Here is a 16,041-nt window from a genome sequence, read left to right as displayed (position 1 = left end):
TCTTCATGTCTCCAGCGGTGCTCCTGTCCCCAGCTGTCCTCTTCATGCATCCACCTGTCCTCATGCCCCAACTGTCCTTTTCATGTCTCCAGCTGTCCTCATGTCCCCAGCTGTCCTCTTCATGTCTCCAGCTGTCCTCATTTTCCCAGTTGTCCTCTATATGTCTCTAGCTGTCCTCCTGTCCCCAACTGTCCTCATGTCCCCAGCTGTCTTCATGTCTCCAGATGTTCTCCTGTGCCCAGCTGTCCTCATTATGTCTCCAGCTGTCTTCCTGTCCCCAGCTGTCCTCCTGTCCCCTGACTACACGTATGCTGAGTCACTGGACTGCGTGCGTCCGAAGGTGGGCATGCTCCTGCGGGGCAGGTCCTTGTTGCGGATCTCGTAGATGGACTTCCTGCGGGCCTGGACCCCCCTGACGGCCGCCTTGATCTTCCTCCAGCCCAGGTGGTTGAGCTCAGCCAGGTTCAGAAGCACACAGATACCGCTGACCGCGAACATGAAGACCAGGAAGACGGTCTTCTCCGTGGGCCGGGACACGTAGCACTCCACGTCCTTTATGCAGGGGTAGCGGTCGCACTCGTACACGGCGGGGACGTTGAATCCGTAAAGGAAGTACTGACCCACCAGGAAGCCGATCTCCAGCGCATTCCTGAACACCACCTGGATGATGTAGAACCTGGAGATGCCCTCCTGACGCCTCATCTTGGACTTGGTGGTCCTCAGGGCCGAGATGGGGACGTCCTTGACCTCCAGGCAGTCGGGCTCAGCCTCCTTGTTGGAGCTATCTGAGTTCTGCAGAACTCCGTTCACCATGCTGCTCTTTATCTTCCTGCTGTCCTCCCTCCAGTCCGGCTCCCGGTCCCGGTCCAGGGACAGGTACACAGTGGAGAAGCGGCGCTCCTTCTGCTTGGCCGACTGGTGCACAGAGTAGGTGATGAAGCAGAGGCTGGGGCAGCACACCATGATGATCTGGAACACCCAGTAGCGGATGTGTGAGATGGGGAAGGCCTTGTCGTAACACGCCTGGTTGCAGCCCGGCTGCAGCGTGTTGCACACGAACATGGCCTGCTCGTCGTTGTACACCGTCTCTCCCACGATGGCCACGACCAGGATCCGGAAGATCACCACGACCGTCAGCAGGATCCTGGAACCAGACACACAGACACTTACTGTGGTGGGAGTCAGACAGAACCAGAATCTGGTACCAGAACCAGACTCTGGTAACAAAACCAGATGCTTTCTGGGTGTTACATCAGGATGATGCTCACATCACAAATATTCATTCTTCATCCTCACTATTCTTACATCAGATGTTTTTATAAAAATCTCTTCCAATCCAACAAATTCTATAAAATGTGCAAATAAAAGAAGAACAGCAGAATCAGGACGTGTTTCGCCTGGAATACGTTTTATTTTTAATGGAATAATAACTTAATACGTCTGACGGCCACAACAGATCCTCTTCTACTGTCTACTGTGTGTGTGTGTGTGTGTGTGTGTGTGTGTGTGTGTGTGTGTGTGTGTGTGTGTGTGTGTGTGTGTGTGTGTGTGTGTGTGACCTGATATGACCTCTGACATGGACTCTCATATGAACTCTGATATGACCTCTGATATGACCTCTCATATGAACTCTGATATGACCTCTGATATGACCTCTGATATGAACTCTGATATGACCTCTCATGAACTTTGATATGACCTCTGATATGAACTCTTATATGAACTCTAATATGAACTCTGATATGACCTCTCATGAACTTTGATATGACCTCTGATATGAACTCTATGACCTTTGATATGAACTCTAATATGACCTCTGATATGACCTCTGATATGACCTCTCATGAACTTTGATATGACCTCTGATATGACCTCTGATATGAACTCTGATATGACCTCTGATATGAACTCTATGGCCTTTGATATGAACTCTAATATGACCTCTGATATGAACTTTGATATGACCTCTGATATTAACTTTTATATGAACTCTAATATGAACTCTGATGATATTAACTCTGATATGAACTCTGATGACCTCTGATATGAACTCTGATATGAACTCTGGTATGACCTCTGATATGACCTCTCATGAACTTTGATATGACCTCTGATATGAACTCTTATATGAACTCTAATATGAACTCTGATGATATGAACTCTGATATGAACTCTGATGACCTCTGATATGAACTCTGATATGAACTCTGATATGACCTTTGATATGAACTCATATGAACTCTGATATGACCTGATATGCAATTTTGATGCTTCAACGTGTGCAGCCAAATGTTGGAGATGTTCTACCAGTCTGTTGTGGCCAGTGAACTATACTTCTCTGTAGTCTGCTGGGGGAGCAGCATTGGAACCGGCGACACCAACAGACTTAACAAACTGGTTAAGAAGGCCAGCTCCAACTGGACAGTCTGGAAAAGGTGGTGGAGAGGAGGACACTGAACCAAACTCTTATCCATATTGGATAATCCTGACCACCCTCTCCACCACCTGCAGCGGAGCACTTTTTCCACCAGACTCCTCCAGCTCTGCTGTCACAAGGACAGATACAGGAGATCATTCCTGATACAGGAATAAAAATCTATCTATCTATCTATCTATCTATCTATCTATCTATCTATCTATCTATCTATCTATCTATCTATCTATCTATCTATCTATCTATCTATCTGTCTGTCTGTCTGTCTGTCTGTCTGTCTGTCTGTCTGTCTATATGAACTCTGATATGAACTATGAACTTTGATGTGAACTATGAACTCTGATATGAACCATGAATTCTGATATGAACTCTGATATGAACCATGAACTCTGATATGAACTCTGATATGAACCCTGTCGGTCTCTTACCTGCCGATCATGGTGGAGTGCTGCTGGACAGCCGCCTCCAGGAGCCGCTCTAAAATGGTCCACTCCCCCATGGCTGCTCATCCGGAGAGGATCACAACAAAACCAGAGGATCCTATTTTTTCCCTCCTATGTTTCCAGGGGCTCCGACAGGATGCATGAACGCACGTGCGTCCCGCTGCAGCTCCGCCGCTCGTCTGCTCTCCACGCGCTGATCAGAGAGCTCCGGCTCCGGTGGCACGGAGAGCGGCTCGTGACGGAGCGCAGAGTGAAGCTCTGTCGCTAATCCCGCTTTAAGTAGACTCCTCTGCGTCACGCGCACACCGATTGTGTGTTGGAGAGAACCGGGCGCGCGCCTGTCCACAGTATCCATCCATCCACCTCTGAGAAGATGATAATGATGATGATGATGATGCTACAAAAAGTGTCATGCTCATGGTGATTTTAGTCTATCACACACACTGAGCCACGTGAGGTTTGAATGAAGGAAATGTGAGGTCAGAGTGGTGCCCACTTCCTGTGTGATAGTGATGAATATGAACTGTGAAGTCAGTGTAGGTCTGTGGAAGTTTCATCTTCCGGTTTCCTTTTAAATCTGTTGATCAAAACACACGAAGAAGAAACAACAGAAGCAGCACACACACACACACACACACACACACACACACACACACACACACACACACACACACACACACACACACACACACATTGTGTCTCAGTCTGTCACAGGTCTGGACATGTGTAGAGTTTTAACTCCAAGCAGGTGGTCCACATGAAAAGGACAGTTGGGGACCACCTGATTGGAACACCTGACCGGACCACGTGATTGGACCGGACCACCTGACCTGACCACCTGAAGACTCCATCACACAGTTCATACATGACATTTGAGTGTTTTCATTTGAACAGAGAAAGGAGTAGCTTCCTGTTGGATCAGAGAAGACTGAAGTCTCATGTTGGCTGTTTGTCTTCTTTTTCTTCACTGTAAACTCCATTTCTGACTGTCCTTCTTGTTCATGTGTTCAGAGCAGACATTCACCACCGTTAAAGGTCTCATTGTATCTACAGAACCTCTAAAGGCTGTTTTGTCTGTCTGTCTGTCTGTCTGTCTGTCTGTCAGTAAGAACTGAGGTGTTACTGCTCTGTTTACTTTGTGCTGTGAAGTTTCCATCATCTATGATCATTAGAGACCATATGTTGTTCACGTGGCTGCAAGGAGGATCATGTGTGGAAGGAGACCCCGCCTCCCACCCCCCTCTCAGGCATGTGATCCTTTAGATAGAAGCTGTGTTGGATAAATTGGGTCCAGAGAGTAATCCCGTAAACCGCCTCGCTTTGTTTCCACTTATAGAACAACTTAAGACGACAGCCTGCAGTAATGCTCTGGACAATACACTCCTCACAGGACGTCAATACAAGCATGATCCTACATCCTGTATAGGTGAAAGGTCAGAAACTGATGTAGACGAGTCACACAATTAATACAGGATTTATGATTTAATGTGGCAGCGATGACTCTTTTTCATATGTGCTCTATATGTTCTGTAAGCAGTGATTCAGCAGCAGGAGTCTTTATTGAGCAGAACATTTATTTAATAACTGTATAACTTTTATACATATACGTATCATATGGGCTTAAAAAGTATAAAATCTTGATCTGAGGAGACTCAACTAAACCATCCAGGGAGCTCAGTATATTTACATTAAACACTATTTATTAACGTAGTGTTCAACTCATTATCTGAGCCCACCAGATCACCGTGGCAACGGTAGCATCAGTTGTGAAGGCTGTATGTTATGTTTCAGGAGCAGGTTGGACCCAAAATCAAGGCTCAAAAGCAAAAGACAAGATGTATTCAACTGATAACAGAACAGAGACAAACAACCAACACAAAAGGAGCTGAGGATGACCAGACACGACTGGAGACTTCTACTAAAGACATGAAAGAAAACCAAACATAAAATGAACTTACAGAGAAACAAACTCAAATCCACAGAAAGGAAAAGGCAGGAGCTGAAGGTGACACGAAAAAAAAACCTGACAAAACAAACATCTACACTCACAATCACAAACAATAACAGCTACAACAACACTCACAAAAGACTCACACCAACACTCACAAAAAGACTCACCAATACAAACAAAAACACTTGCAATCACACAAACAACAACATCTACAACACCACCTACAACAACACTCACAAAAAGACAAACAACAACAGAAACTACAAACTCAAAAAACAAACTACACTCACAACCACATCTACAACAACACTCACAACCACAAACAACATCTACACTCACACAAAGACAAACAACACTCAACCACACAAACAACACTCACAAAAAGACTCACACCAACACTCACAAAAAAACCTCACCAACACAAGCAAAAAGACTCAACACCACAAACAAAAACACTCACAACCACACAAACAACAACATCTATAACACCGCCTACAACACTCGCAAAAAGACAAACAATAGAAACAACAACAAAAAAAACACAAACTACACTCATAACCACACAAACAAAAACACTCACACCAACACTCAACCACAAACATCTACAACAACACCAACAAAAACACTCACAACCACACAAACAACATCTACAACACCACCAACACTCACAAAAACAACAACAAACTTAAAAAAAACCACACCTACAACAACAACACCAACACTCACAACCACACAAACAACAACACCCACAACCACACAAACAACAACACCCACAAAAACTCACCAACACAAGCAAAAAGACTCACCAACAAACAAAAACACTCACAACCACACAAACAACACTCACAAAAAGACTCAACAACACAAACAACAAGACTCACAACAACACCACTCACAACAACACAAACAAAAACACTCTCCACACAAACACAAACAAAAACACTCACAACCACACAAACAAAAACACTCACAACCACACAAACAAAAACACTCAACCACACAAACAAAAACACTCACAACCACACAAACAACAACACCAACAAAAAGATAAACAACAACAAAAACACTCAACAACACAAACAATAACATGACCAACAACACAAACAATAACATGACCAACAACACTCACAAAGACAAACAACAACACAAACAAAAACACTCACAACAAACTCACAACAAACTCACAACTCACAACCACACCTACCACAAAGTGACAAAAGGAATGAAAACCAGAGGATTAAATACTGACAGCTGATTGGAGAATGAGAGCAGCTGGAGCTGAGTGGGGAACTGAAAGCAGGTGAGGTGGGCGTGGCCAGCAGGTAACAGCAGGGAGAGAGAGGATTATAGGTAAACACAAGGACAAACGGCAGACACAGAGACCTTCAAAATAAAACAGGAAACCAACAGAAAACAAAACCAACTTCCAAAGTAAAACAGGACTCAAACTGAGATAAAGAGATGATGACAGCATATATTTATTTATTATTAACAATGAACCGTATCAGCTGAGCTGCATTAACGTGCCTCTTCATTTGCTGCCTTGCTCTCAGAGAGCAGGACCATCCTGCTGATGGCTTACAACTGGTTTGGGAGTACCAGGGACACATTAAAGAAAATAAATTCTAAATATAGCACTTGAGAAAAAACTTGTACTGTTCAGAATAAAGTTGAAATTATATTTCCAGAATAAAATTACATTTCAAGACTGAAATTTAACTTTTGAGAATAAATCAAACTGATGTTTAAAAGTGATTCTACAAGATGCCTCATGTAGATAATTGTGAGTCTGTTTTAGGTCATGAATTCAGTTGGGTGATAAGTTCCAGGACTTTTAAGAGATTGTGTTGAAAACTGCCTGGAAACAGATGGAGAGTTTCCATGGTTGCACCTGTACACAATACAAAGAGGACATGTTGTATGACAAGACCCAATAAGAAAGCTGGTCAGGTTGTTTGATCCTGAAGGAGCTCAGCTGAGCACTGCGTCTGAGGCATCACTGCAACAGAAGTCCAAACACACTTCGTTTGATTCACAACATTTGAACTTTTCTCTCAACGTTTCCACTTTGTCAACATGCAAAATAAAACAAGTCTTCCTCCTCTATTTTTGTTTTGTTTTAATGTTGCCAGATTACTAAAGTAACAAACTTCTTGGTATGTTATAAAGAGATGAAGCCTTGATATTGAGCTGGGACCTGCTGAAAAGTGCTCTTCATGTAAACGAGCTGCCGACGGATGGTCGAAGTTCATAATAAAAACATGAGCCTGTGTTTTCCCATTAGTTCGGGCTTATTTTAGAATCATCTTGCAGACCAACATAACTAATGGTGAACTGGTAGGGGAGCCAGAAACCTCAGTGATACTGCTGCTGTCTGCAGCTGAGTTATAAATGTCACCTGACAACTGGGTCAAAGTTGAGCTCATCCAACAGAGGAATTGCAGAAAATGCATCTGTGGATTCTCAATCCATGTTCAGTCTGAAGAATGTGGTGATGAAGATCCAGAGACATGACACACTGAAGGGTTTGGGTTGCTTGTGTGTGTGTGTGTGTGTGTGTGTGTGTGTGTGTGTGTGTGTGTGTGTGTGTGTGTGTGTGTGTGTGTGTGTGTGTGTGTGTGTGTGTGTGTGTGTGTGTGTGTGTGTGTGTGTGTGTGTGTCCACACTGGAACTGTGTCTCCTGCAGCACTCCAACTGCTGGTCCTAACATTGAATTATCAAGTTTCCCTTTGTTAATGGCCATCAGTAATGAATGTTTGAGGTTAGACGAGTCATGAGTTGTAGCCAAACAACAGACGTGTGATGTTTGTTTGTCAGTGTGTCCTCCATCGTATGGACACGCCCACGAGAAGTGGTTTCTACTAAAGGAGGAATACTGGCTTCGATACTGAGGGTGAACTTCCACCAGATGTTCGCTCAGCCACTCTGAGGAGTGGACCAATCAGAGACCAGCGGAGGGGCTTATTGGGATGACGGTGTTTTTCTAAATGTAGTTGAACAGTGCAGATTTGGTGCATATGACAGTCACTGCTGATTGGTCTAAAATAAACTGGAGGTTTGGACTCAGTATGATAAGACTGGAAACAATTATCTGTGGAGCGGGACCGACTGAGATCTTCACAGTGATTTTGGGTCTGGTAACACCAAGTGAGTAAAAGTCATCCAACATCCAACTCCTCAAACACACCCAGTTTGTTCAGCTGATGAAAGTGTGGAGTCTCTTTATTCTTCTTTGGGTCTGATTCACAAAAGACTCCAGCTGATCTCCTAACGATGTGCAGTGGGGACTGAGTCTTTCTAATGTGCAATTTAACACACGGTGTCCATTCTGCGTGTTTACATATATAATATTGGGCGTTTCTACTTAAATATGCAAAATAATGCAAACAAATAAATGTATCAGCCTTGATGGTATTTAAACAGGAGAAGTGATCGTGTGTATTTTAGTACGACTGAAGGTATTAATCAGATGAACATCAGGAGAGACGGCTGCTCTTATTGTGAAGGAGATGCAGGAAACCAAAGAATACGTAGAGAATGTTTTACACCTGTTAAACATTTCTGATGTCAGAGGCAGAAATTATTCAGACAGATCGTCTGTCCAGAGATGATATTTTAGAGTTATTGAATTAACTGAATGCTGATTGACAGCCAACAGCATTCTGTAGGTATCACTGCTAGGATATCCCAGTCCAGTTCTTCCGGGGAGCTGTCCCAGGTCCTGAATGTGTCCCCGTCCCGGGTCCTGAATGTTTTGCTGTCCCATGTCCTGAATGTGCCTCCATCCAAGGTCCTGAATGTGTCCCCATCCCAGGTCCTGAATGTGTCGCTGTCCCAGGTCCTGAATGTGTCGCCGTGGTCCTGAGTGTGTCGCCTTCCCAGGTCCTGACTGATTTTCTGTCCCAGGTCCTGAATGTATCGCCGTCCCAAGTCCTGATTGATTTTCTGTCCCAGGTCCTGAATGTGTCGCCGTCCCAGGTCCTGAATGTTTCGCCGTCCCGCGTCCTGAATGTGTCGCCGTCCCAGGTCCTGAACGATTTTCTGTCCCAGGTCCTGAATGTGTCCCTAAGAGTTTACAGGTCATTTCATAATGTTCTCTGAATGAAACCAAGTCAGCTGCTCATCACAGAAAGATCTGGACCTGCTGCTCAGTGTTTGTTAGTGGATCTCATCCACCGTCCTCCTCTTTTATTAGAAAACAAGTTGTATTTTATTTTTCACCTGATATCTTTCCATCGTCCCATAATTTAATCTGTTGATCTGTTTGTTTTTCCCAACATTGAATCTCTGATAATCTCCACACAGTGCTTCTTCTTGTTATAGTCATATTTCTCTGCTGTAGCTCAACAGTGTGTTTATTGTCCTCCTCCACTAACAGCTGATTAAATGAGATCAAATTTACTTTTCCTTGCTGTCGTTCTGTTTTTTAATGGCTAGAATCACTTTAAAACACAAACACCTCATTCAGATGGAACTATTTGCACCTGATATCAATGACACAGTTACTTTCAGTAAATCACCTACAAAACAAGTGCAAAAGAAATGTGCAAACTTTTGGAATAAACACATTAAGTACCCTTTATTGGAGGTCTTAGTAAATCAGGCCCGTTGTGTCTCTTACTCCATCACCTCTACATTGTTCTTTTGTTATTTTGGTCTCCATTTCTTCTGTTTTGCATTCTTCAACTTCTGTGTTCTTGGAGTGAATTTGGATCCAACAGGTTTGAACCTTTGGTTGAAGGACAGGTCGTTGCATTCGAGGACAGCAGAAAATTGACTGCTGTGGTGTTTGTTCCCCTGCTCCACATCACAAGACCCCCACAGAGAGTGACGGCTGTGACATACGATCACGGATGTCTAAGCCAATCCAAAAAAAGAGGTGCACAGGTCAGGGGAGGTGGTCCTCGGATTAGGTCTCATGTCTACATGCTGAAAAGCAATGTCACAGATTAAATTACCCTGTAATCACCCGCTGACCTATAAAATGTGCAGTTGTGATGAGTTGGGAGCAGAATCACATTCAGGGCAAAATCCCTTCCTGAGATAAGAAATCCCACGGGCAAAGATACAAATGAATTTCATGAACCCACAAAAGAGAAAGTGCAGACAGGAACATCTTCATCTCCACCATACTTACAGGTACGACTGATAAAAACCTTCTTACCTACAAACAGGCAGTTCAGTGAGCAGAGCTGAAGAAAAGGCTCCAGTTTGTGTGTAAGGATCAAACTTCTCATGAAAGAAGATTTTCATTTAGATGATCAGTATTAATCCGAGCACTATCTTCTCTCTCCATCATTACTTCTCTGAGGTGTCACAGCACCACAGAAGGAGCTGTCAGTGTTCTACCAAAGCCTTCCTCACTGTTAACACACACACACACACACACACACACACACACACACACACACACACACACACACACACACACACACACACACACACACACACACACACACACACACACACAGTTTATCATCTGCACCATTATTAGCAAGTCCAAATGACCAGCGGAAATTTGAGTTAATCCCAAAACAGGTTCACAACACAAAACATTACACCAGCTCACACAAAGTGTCACGTTCTCATTTGGAAACATTTCGAGGATTAAAAGTCTCTCCTGTGACGGCAGAGTAAATTTCACTGCAGTAAAATGGCGCCACTCTCTGGTGAAACTGCAGAAACACAGAACATCTGGTAGAGGCCAATGTACTGAACAGTTTCTCCCACTGCACACGGACATGACAGGCCTGAAGCTGTCAAGCACTGAACCTCCACAGACTGTCATGGAAAACTGCTCCATGGATAAAACAGTGGAACAGTGGCCAGTTAAATTAATTTCACTTATATTTATATACAAACCTGTGTCCAAAAAAGTAGTGCCGGTGTATAAAATGTAAATAAAAACAGAATGTGATGATTTGTAAATCACATTAACTCATATTCAATAGAAAATAGGCCAAAGACAATATATCAAATGTTTAAACTGAGACATTTTATTGTTTTATATAAAATATGTGCTCATTTTAAATTTGATGTCAGCGATACGTCTCTAAAAAGTTGTGACAGGGTCAACAAAAGACTGGAAAAGTTGTGTAACACTAAAAAAAAAAACAGCTGGTGGAACATCTGACAACTATTAGGTTACCATGGCAACCGATCAGTAACATGATTGGATGTAAAAAGATGATTTCGGAGAGGCAGAGTCTCTCAGCAGTGAAGATGGGGAGAGATTCACCACTGTGAAAGACTGTGGGAAAATAGTGCAACAATCTAAGAATAATGTTCCTCAACGTAAAACTACAAAGAATTAGTGGATTTCATCGTCTACGGTTCATAATATCATTAAAAGATTCAGAGAATCTGGAGAAATCTCTGAACACAAGGGACAAGGCTGAAAACCAATATTGGATGGTGGTGATCTTCGGGCCCTCAGGCAGCACTGCATTGAAAACATAAACAATTTTGGAATGGAAATCACTGAATGGGCTCAGGAACACTTCTGAAAACCATTGTCTGTGAACACAGTTCATTGCTGCATCCACAAATGCAGGTTAAAACTCTCCAAAGAAGGAACCAAATATAAACATGATCCAGAAACACCGCCACCTTCTCTGGACCTGAGATCATTGAAAATGGACTGAGGTGAAGTGGAAAACTGTCCTGAGGTCTGATGGATCACAATCTGAGATTATTTTTGGAAATCATGGACGCTGCATCCTCCAGGTTAAAGAGGAGAGGGACCATCCAGCTTGTTATTTCAGCAAAACAATGCCAACCAACAATGATTTGTTTTATATCAGTATAATATTTTGTGGTCTGCTCAGGATGTTGAGAAGGGCTCGCTTCCTCATTCTCTTGTAGAAGAAAGTCTGCCGTTTGGAGGAGGACACGGAAAAAAGCTTCCAGCAGACCTGGTAAGGAAAAAAAGGGTAAAAAGAAAAATCATTAACAATAACAATTAGGGAATATTTTCAAAAAGACTCAGAAGTCTCAAATGAGAAACATTTTCACCATTACGACAGGAATGTGCTGTATCATATCATTCACAATAAAGATTTTTTTAATTTGACCAAATTAATTGTCAAGATAAAAGAAACATTTCAACTTGTTGAGGTAATGAATAACATGGTCCCAGTCTGTAACAGTATGATGCATGTTCTCCCTCCAGCTGATATGTGGTTGTAGTATTGAAACAGTGAGATAATGATGCTGTGCAGAGACTGATTATGTCACTGCAGCAGTTTCAGCTGCAAGCAGTTCGTGTAACTTGCAGTAACGATCTCGGGTTTATCTGTGAGTACAGTGTACTTTAGCGGTACTCGGTGAATAACAACATTGTAGGAACGATATATTGTGGCGACAACCTCACCTGTGTGCGCGGCGTTTAGGGTCGGGGAGGATGATGCGGAGGACAGACCCGGTTCGGTAGATGGACCGGCAGCATCTTCCGCTTAATTCCTCTTTACGTCCTCGGTTGGGTCCAAGTCGTCGTGTTCTCAGTCCTCCGGTTTGTAATGGAGACTACAAACTATTACTTTCAACCGCGGTGTTCTCTCCATGTGTGAGGTTATTTGTATTTTGTTGAGACGCAGGTAACCGGAACCTCCGTTCAAGCTCATCCAAAAGAAACGACGTAGGGGCGGCTTGAAGAGAACCCAACGAGCGAGCAGTGCATTCTGGGGTTTGTAGGACTTCCGAATTTTAAGTGAAAATGAATACTGAAGCCTCTTTTCTCAATTTCGTCTGGTCATGTAGCACCAATTTGAAGTTTTTGCACCTATCAAGTTAATAGACACTCAGGTTTTGTACACCAGCAGAGTATTCATTTCAGTAATGAGTAGTCTCTTCTTTTAACGGCTCAGTAATACTCAGGAACATCTATTGACAGAAAATAGTTTATAACATTCATATTTTCTTTTCATTAGTGTATAATCATCTGAAACTAAGAGTCATTGTTTTCCTTCCCTGAGGAGTCCTTCATCTCTACATGGAGAGCAGGTCGTCTTCATCGGTGCCACCATGTTGTAGTACTGAGTTTCTACAGGAGCCCAGATGGGACAAACCGAACACTGGCTCCACAGATGGCAGATAGATTAGTGAGGCGAGGGGTGTTCAGCTGGTTGCAGTTTGAAATGTTACCACTAGATGTCAGTGCGTCCTACGGACGGCTCCTTTAACTCACTGCTGTACCGACATGGTTCTTTACTGTCAGTTCACATACCGAGTACACATCACACCAGGATACTTCACCTCTGAACTCAAGACAAACTCACCTCGATCTCACACTGCTGCTCTGACACACACCAACGCTCCTGAAACACACACACGTTTATTCTACCTGAGACACACAGGGAGACCTCCGTCACTGACAGGGACGATTCATTACACACAGGAATTCACCCTAAAACACCTGGAACTGTGCGAAGAAATGAAGAAATGAAGACATGAAGACGTGAAGACGTGAAGACGTGAAGACATGAAGACATGAAGACCTAAAGACACGATGTGAAACACCTGGAACTGTGTGAAGATATTTAGACATGAAAACATGAAAGCATGAAGACATAATCTAAGCTGTGGTGGAGTCGACTGCTTTCAGGTTTCAGCTGAAGGACTCCCAGATGATCCAATGAGAAGTTTGGACAGATGTCTCAGATGTCTCAGTTGTCTCCTCCACACTCCATCCAGAGACATTCCGTCACTGATTCCATGTGTCAGAAACACTGTGGCTGCGTCCGAGAAGTCCAGAGTGTAAAATAACGGACCACCTTTAATTCAAAGCTGTAAATATGAAGGCTTTAATTTAATTAATGACGTTGAAACACTCTGATTCTGCTTCACATTGACATGCAGCGATGTGTCAACTCAACATACGATAGACGGAGAGATGTGGGTGTCATCTGTTTTTTCACACTGGACTCACGGTGTCGTTACACTTCATCGGTTCTATCAGTCGTTAAATATGCTGCTGAAAATAAAAGGCTCCATCACATCATTTCATTTCAATGTAGTTCTAGATAAACATCAGAGCAGTAGATAATAACTGTCTCTGGTCCTTTTGAGTTCACGCGTTTATGATTCCTGGTATGTGACCTCATCACAGTGTGAAGTCCGCCTCATAAACTGCACAAAATACAAGTGTTGGTCCAAATACAGAAATACTAAACAAACATGTTTCAATGGAGTGGCGAGAGTCTCCGTTCTTTTGTTTCTGTTCTGACAAACTGAAAGTGAGATTTTAATTTTCCAGCTGAGAATAACAACTTCCTTCCCTCCCTCTGCAGACTGCCCGTGGGACATGACAAGCCCTGGACCCATCGCTGGCTGCAGCTCTGGATCTAGAGGATGATGCAAATGATGACAAATTCCTTCATCCCTCATCATGTGTGTGCAGCTAATCGCTGTAACACACAGGGATGGGCCCGTCTTGGCAGTTGGCTGAAGGGCTGAGCTGCCTGATTGAATCAGTCAGCGGTGGCCCGTTCTCAGACGGCTGTCAGGCCTCCGTTCACTTCCATTCAGTAGCAGCGCTCACCTCCCTGCTGCGGTGGGTGATGATGGAAGCATTATTCCCATTTGTCATATATGAGCTTGTCAATTCCATTCATGTCCTGCATGTGTGGATGTCTGGCGGAGGACTGAGCATTTCATATTTCTGTGGCTAGAAGACAGTCTGATGGAACATGACCCCAACCCAAAAACATCACGTTAATATCCTTATATTATATATCTATATCTACATATATATTTATATCCCCAGATGGAGCCACAGATGGTCTGCAGAGAGTAAATAACCACCCGGAACCACAGACTGTGTTACATCAGCAGGATGTTCACATCACAGAACTTACAGCCCAGTTCTTTTCAGTCACATCCCATCTTCATGGTGTCCGTGTGAACATCCTAAACAACAGATATTAACCGTGAACCTGAAGGGGACATAAAGATCACCAGCAGTTAAGTTAAAACCATGAATATGGATCAATAGTGAAACTATTGGGGACAGAGACAAAGAGACAAAGAGACACAGAGAAACAGAGACAGACACAGAGACTCAGAGACACAGAGACATCATGTATATGAGGTGACAGTATACAGTATATAACAGATATATATCAATTTAGACAACACCTGGATATATATATATATATATATCTGAATGACACCACTGGTCTCCATGGATACCACAGCGTGAACAGCTGGACTGGACCCTGAAGGAACACTGTCCTGTATGGAACACTGTCCGTTGCCAGTTGTTGCTTTACTTTGGTACGTAGAGGAGCTGTATCGGTCATCCTGTTATTCCTCTCTCTCACAGACATGCTCCAGGAAAAAGAAAGCAGTCTCAGAGATGTGCTTCATGTGTGAGTTAAGGGACAAATCCTGGTAAAAAAATAACAATTAAAATAAAGATTCAATTAAAATAAGATAGATAGTGAGTTTCTAACGTGTAAAAAGTTCACTTTTAACTTCTAGCATGGATGACCTGTAATTGTTTCACTAACTGATTGGCTTCATAGATTTATAAATAAGAGTCATCTGCATGGAAATAATAATAATTATATTAATTATCATAACATTGCATAAAGGAAGCATGTATGACGAGAAAGGTACCGGTCCCAGAACAGAACCTTGGAGAACTCCAAGACTCCTCCAAGTGTCAGACTCCTCCCAGTGTCAGACTCCTCCCAGTTTCAGACTCCTTCCAGTTTCAAACTCCTCCAAGTGTCATCACAGCAGGTTTCTGGAGGTTAATCTCCTGAAGTTAAATAAAACCGAGTAAAAGATTGTTGGTGGAGTAATATAATATTATACAATATATATATGTACACACACACACACACACACACACACACACACACACACACACACACACACACACACACACACACACACACACACACACACACACACATATTTATACATATGTATATAATATATAAAATTAAATTAATTATTAATTAATTAATTGAATTAAAATTAAGTTTACTGTGCAGTGTTGTTGACAAATTGGCATTTCCCAGCATGCCTTAGTTACTTCTTCATAACTTTTAAGTTATTGATTCATTCTGAACACGTTTCCTGATGGAGTCCAACAACACTTCATAAAAACTAGTTGTTGAACTTTGTAACCTGCCCTCATTGACTGTGTATTGGCGAGATACATTTTGGAAACCATGTGTTTGAACATGATGTGTTCATTATTATTA

The 16,041-nt window shown here is 42.8% G+C and overlaps 1 protein-coding gene across 1 annotated transcript; it reads right to left on the bottom strand.

Moving 5' to 3' along the window:
• Positions 1-300: 300 nt before the first annotated feature.
• On the bottom strand, positions 301-2,933 carry LOC138614137 (gap junction delta-2 protein-like). Its single transcript, XM_069687379.1, has 2 exons — positions 2,863-2,933; positions 301-1,144 (listed from the first exon to the last, which is right to left on the bottom strand). The coding sequence occupies exons 1-2, from the start codon at positions 2,931-2,933 to the stop codon at positions 301-303; spliced, it is 915 nt and encodes a 304-aa protein (XP_069543480.1).
• Positions 2,934-16,041: the final 13,108 nt, after the last annotated feature.

Source organism: Brachyistius frenatus, unplaced genomic scaffold (assembly GCF_029030835.1).
Source record: "Brachyistius frenatus isolate BFR_SWC_R1_liver_20210118 unplaced genomic scaffold, ASM2903083v1 Contig_457, whole genome shotgun sequence".
Taxonomy (NCBI): domain Eukaryota; kingdom Metazoa; phylum Chordata; class Actinopteri; family Embiotocidae; genus Brachyistius; species Brachyistius frenatus.
The sequence above is the reverse complement of the archived record's forward strand: the minus strand, read 5'-3'. Positions and strand labels throughout refer to the sequence as shown.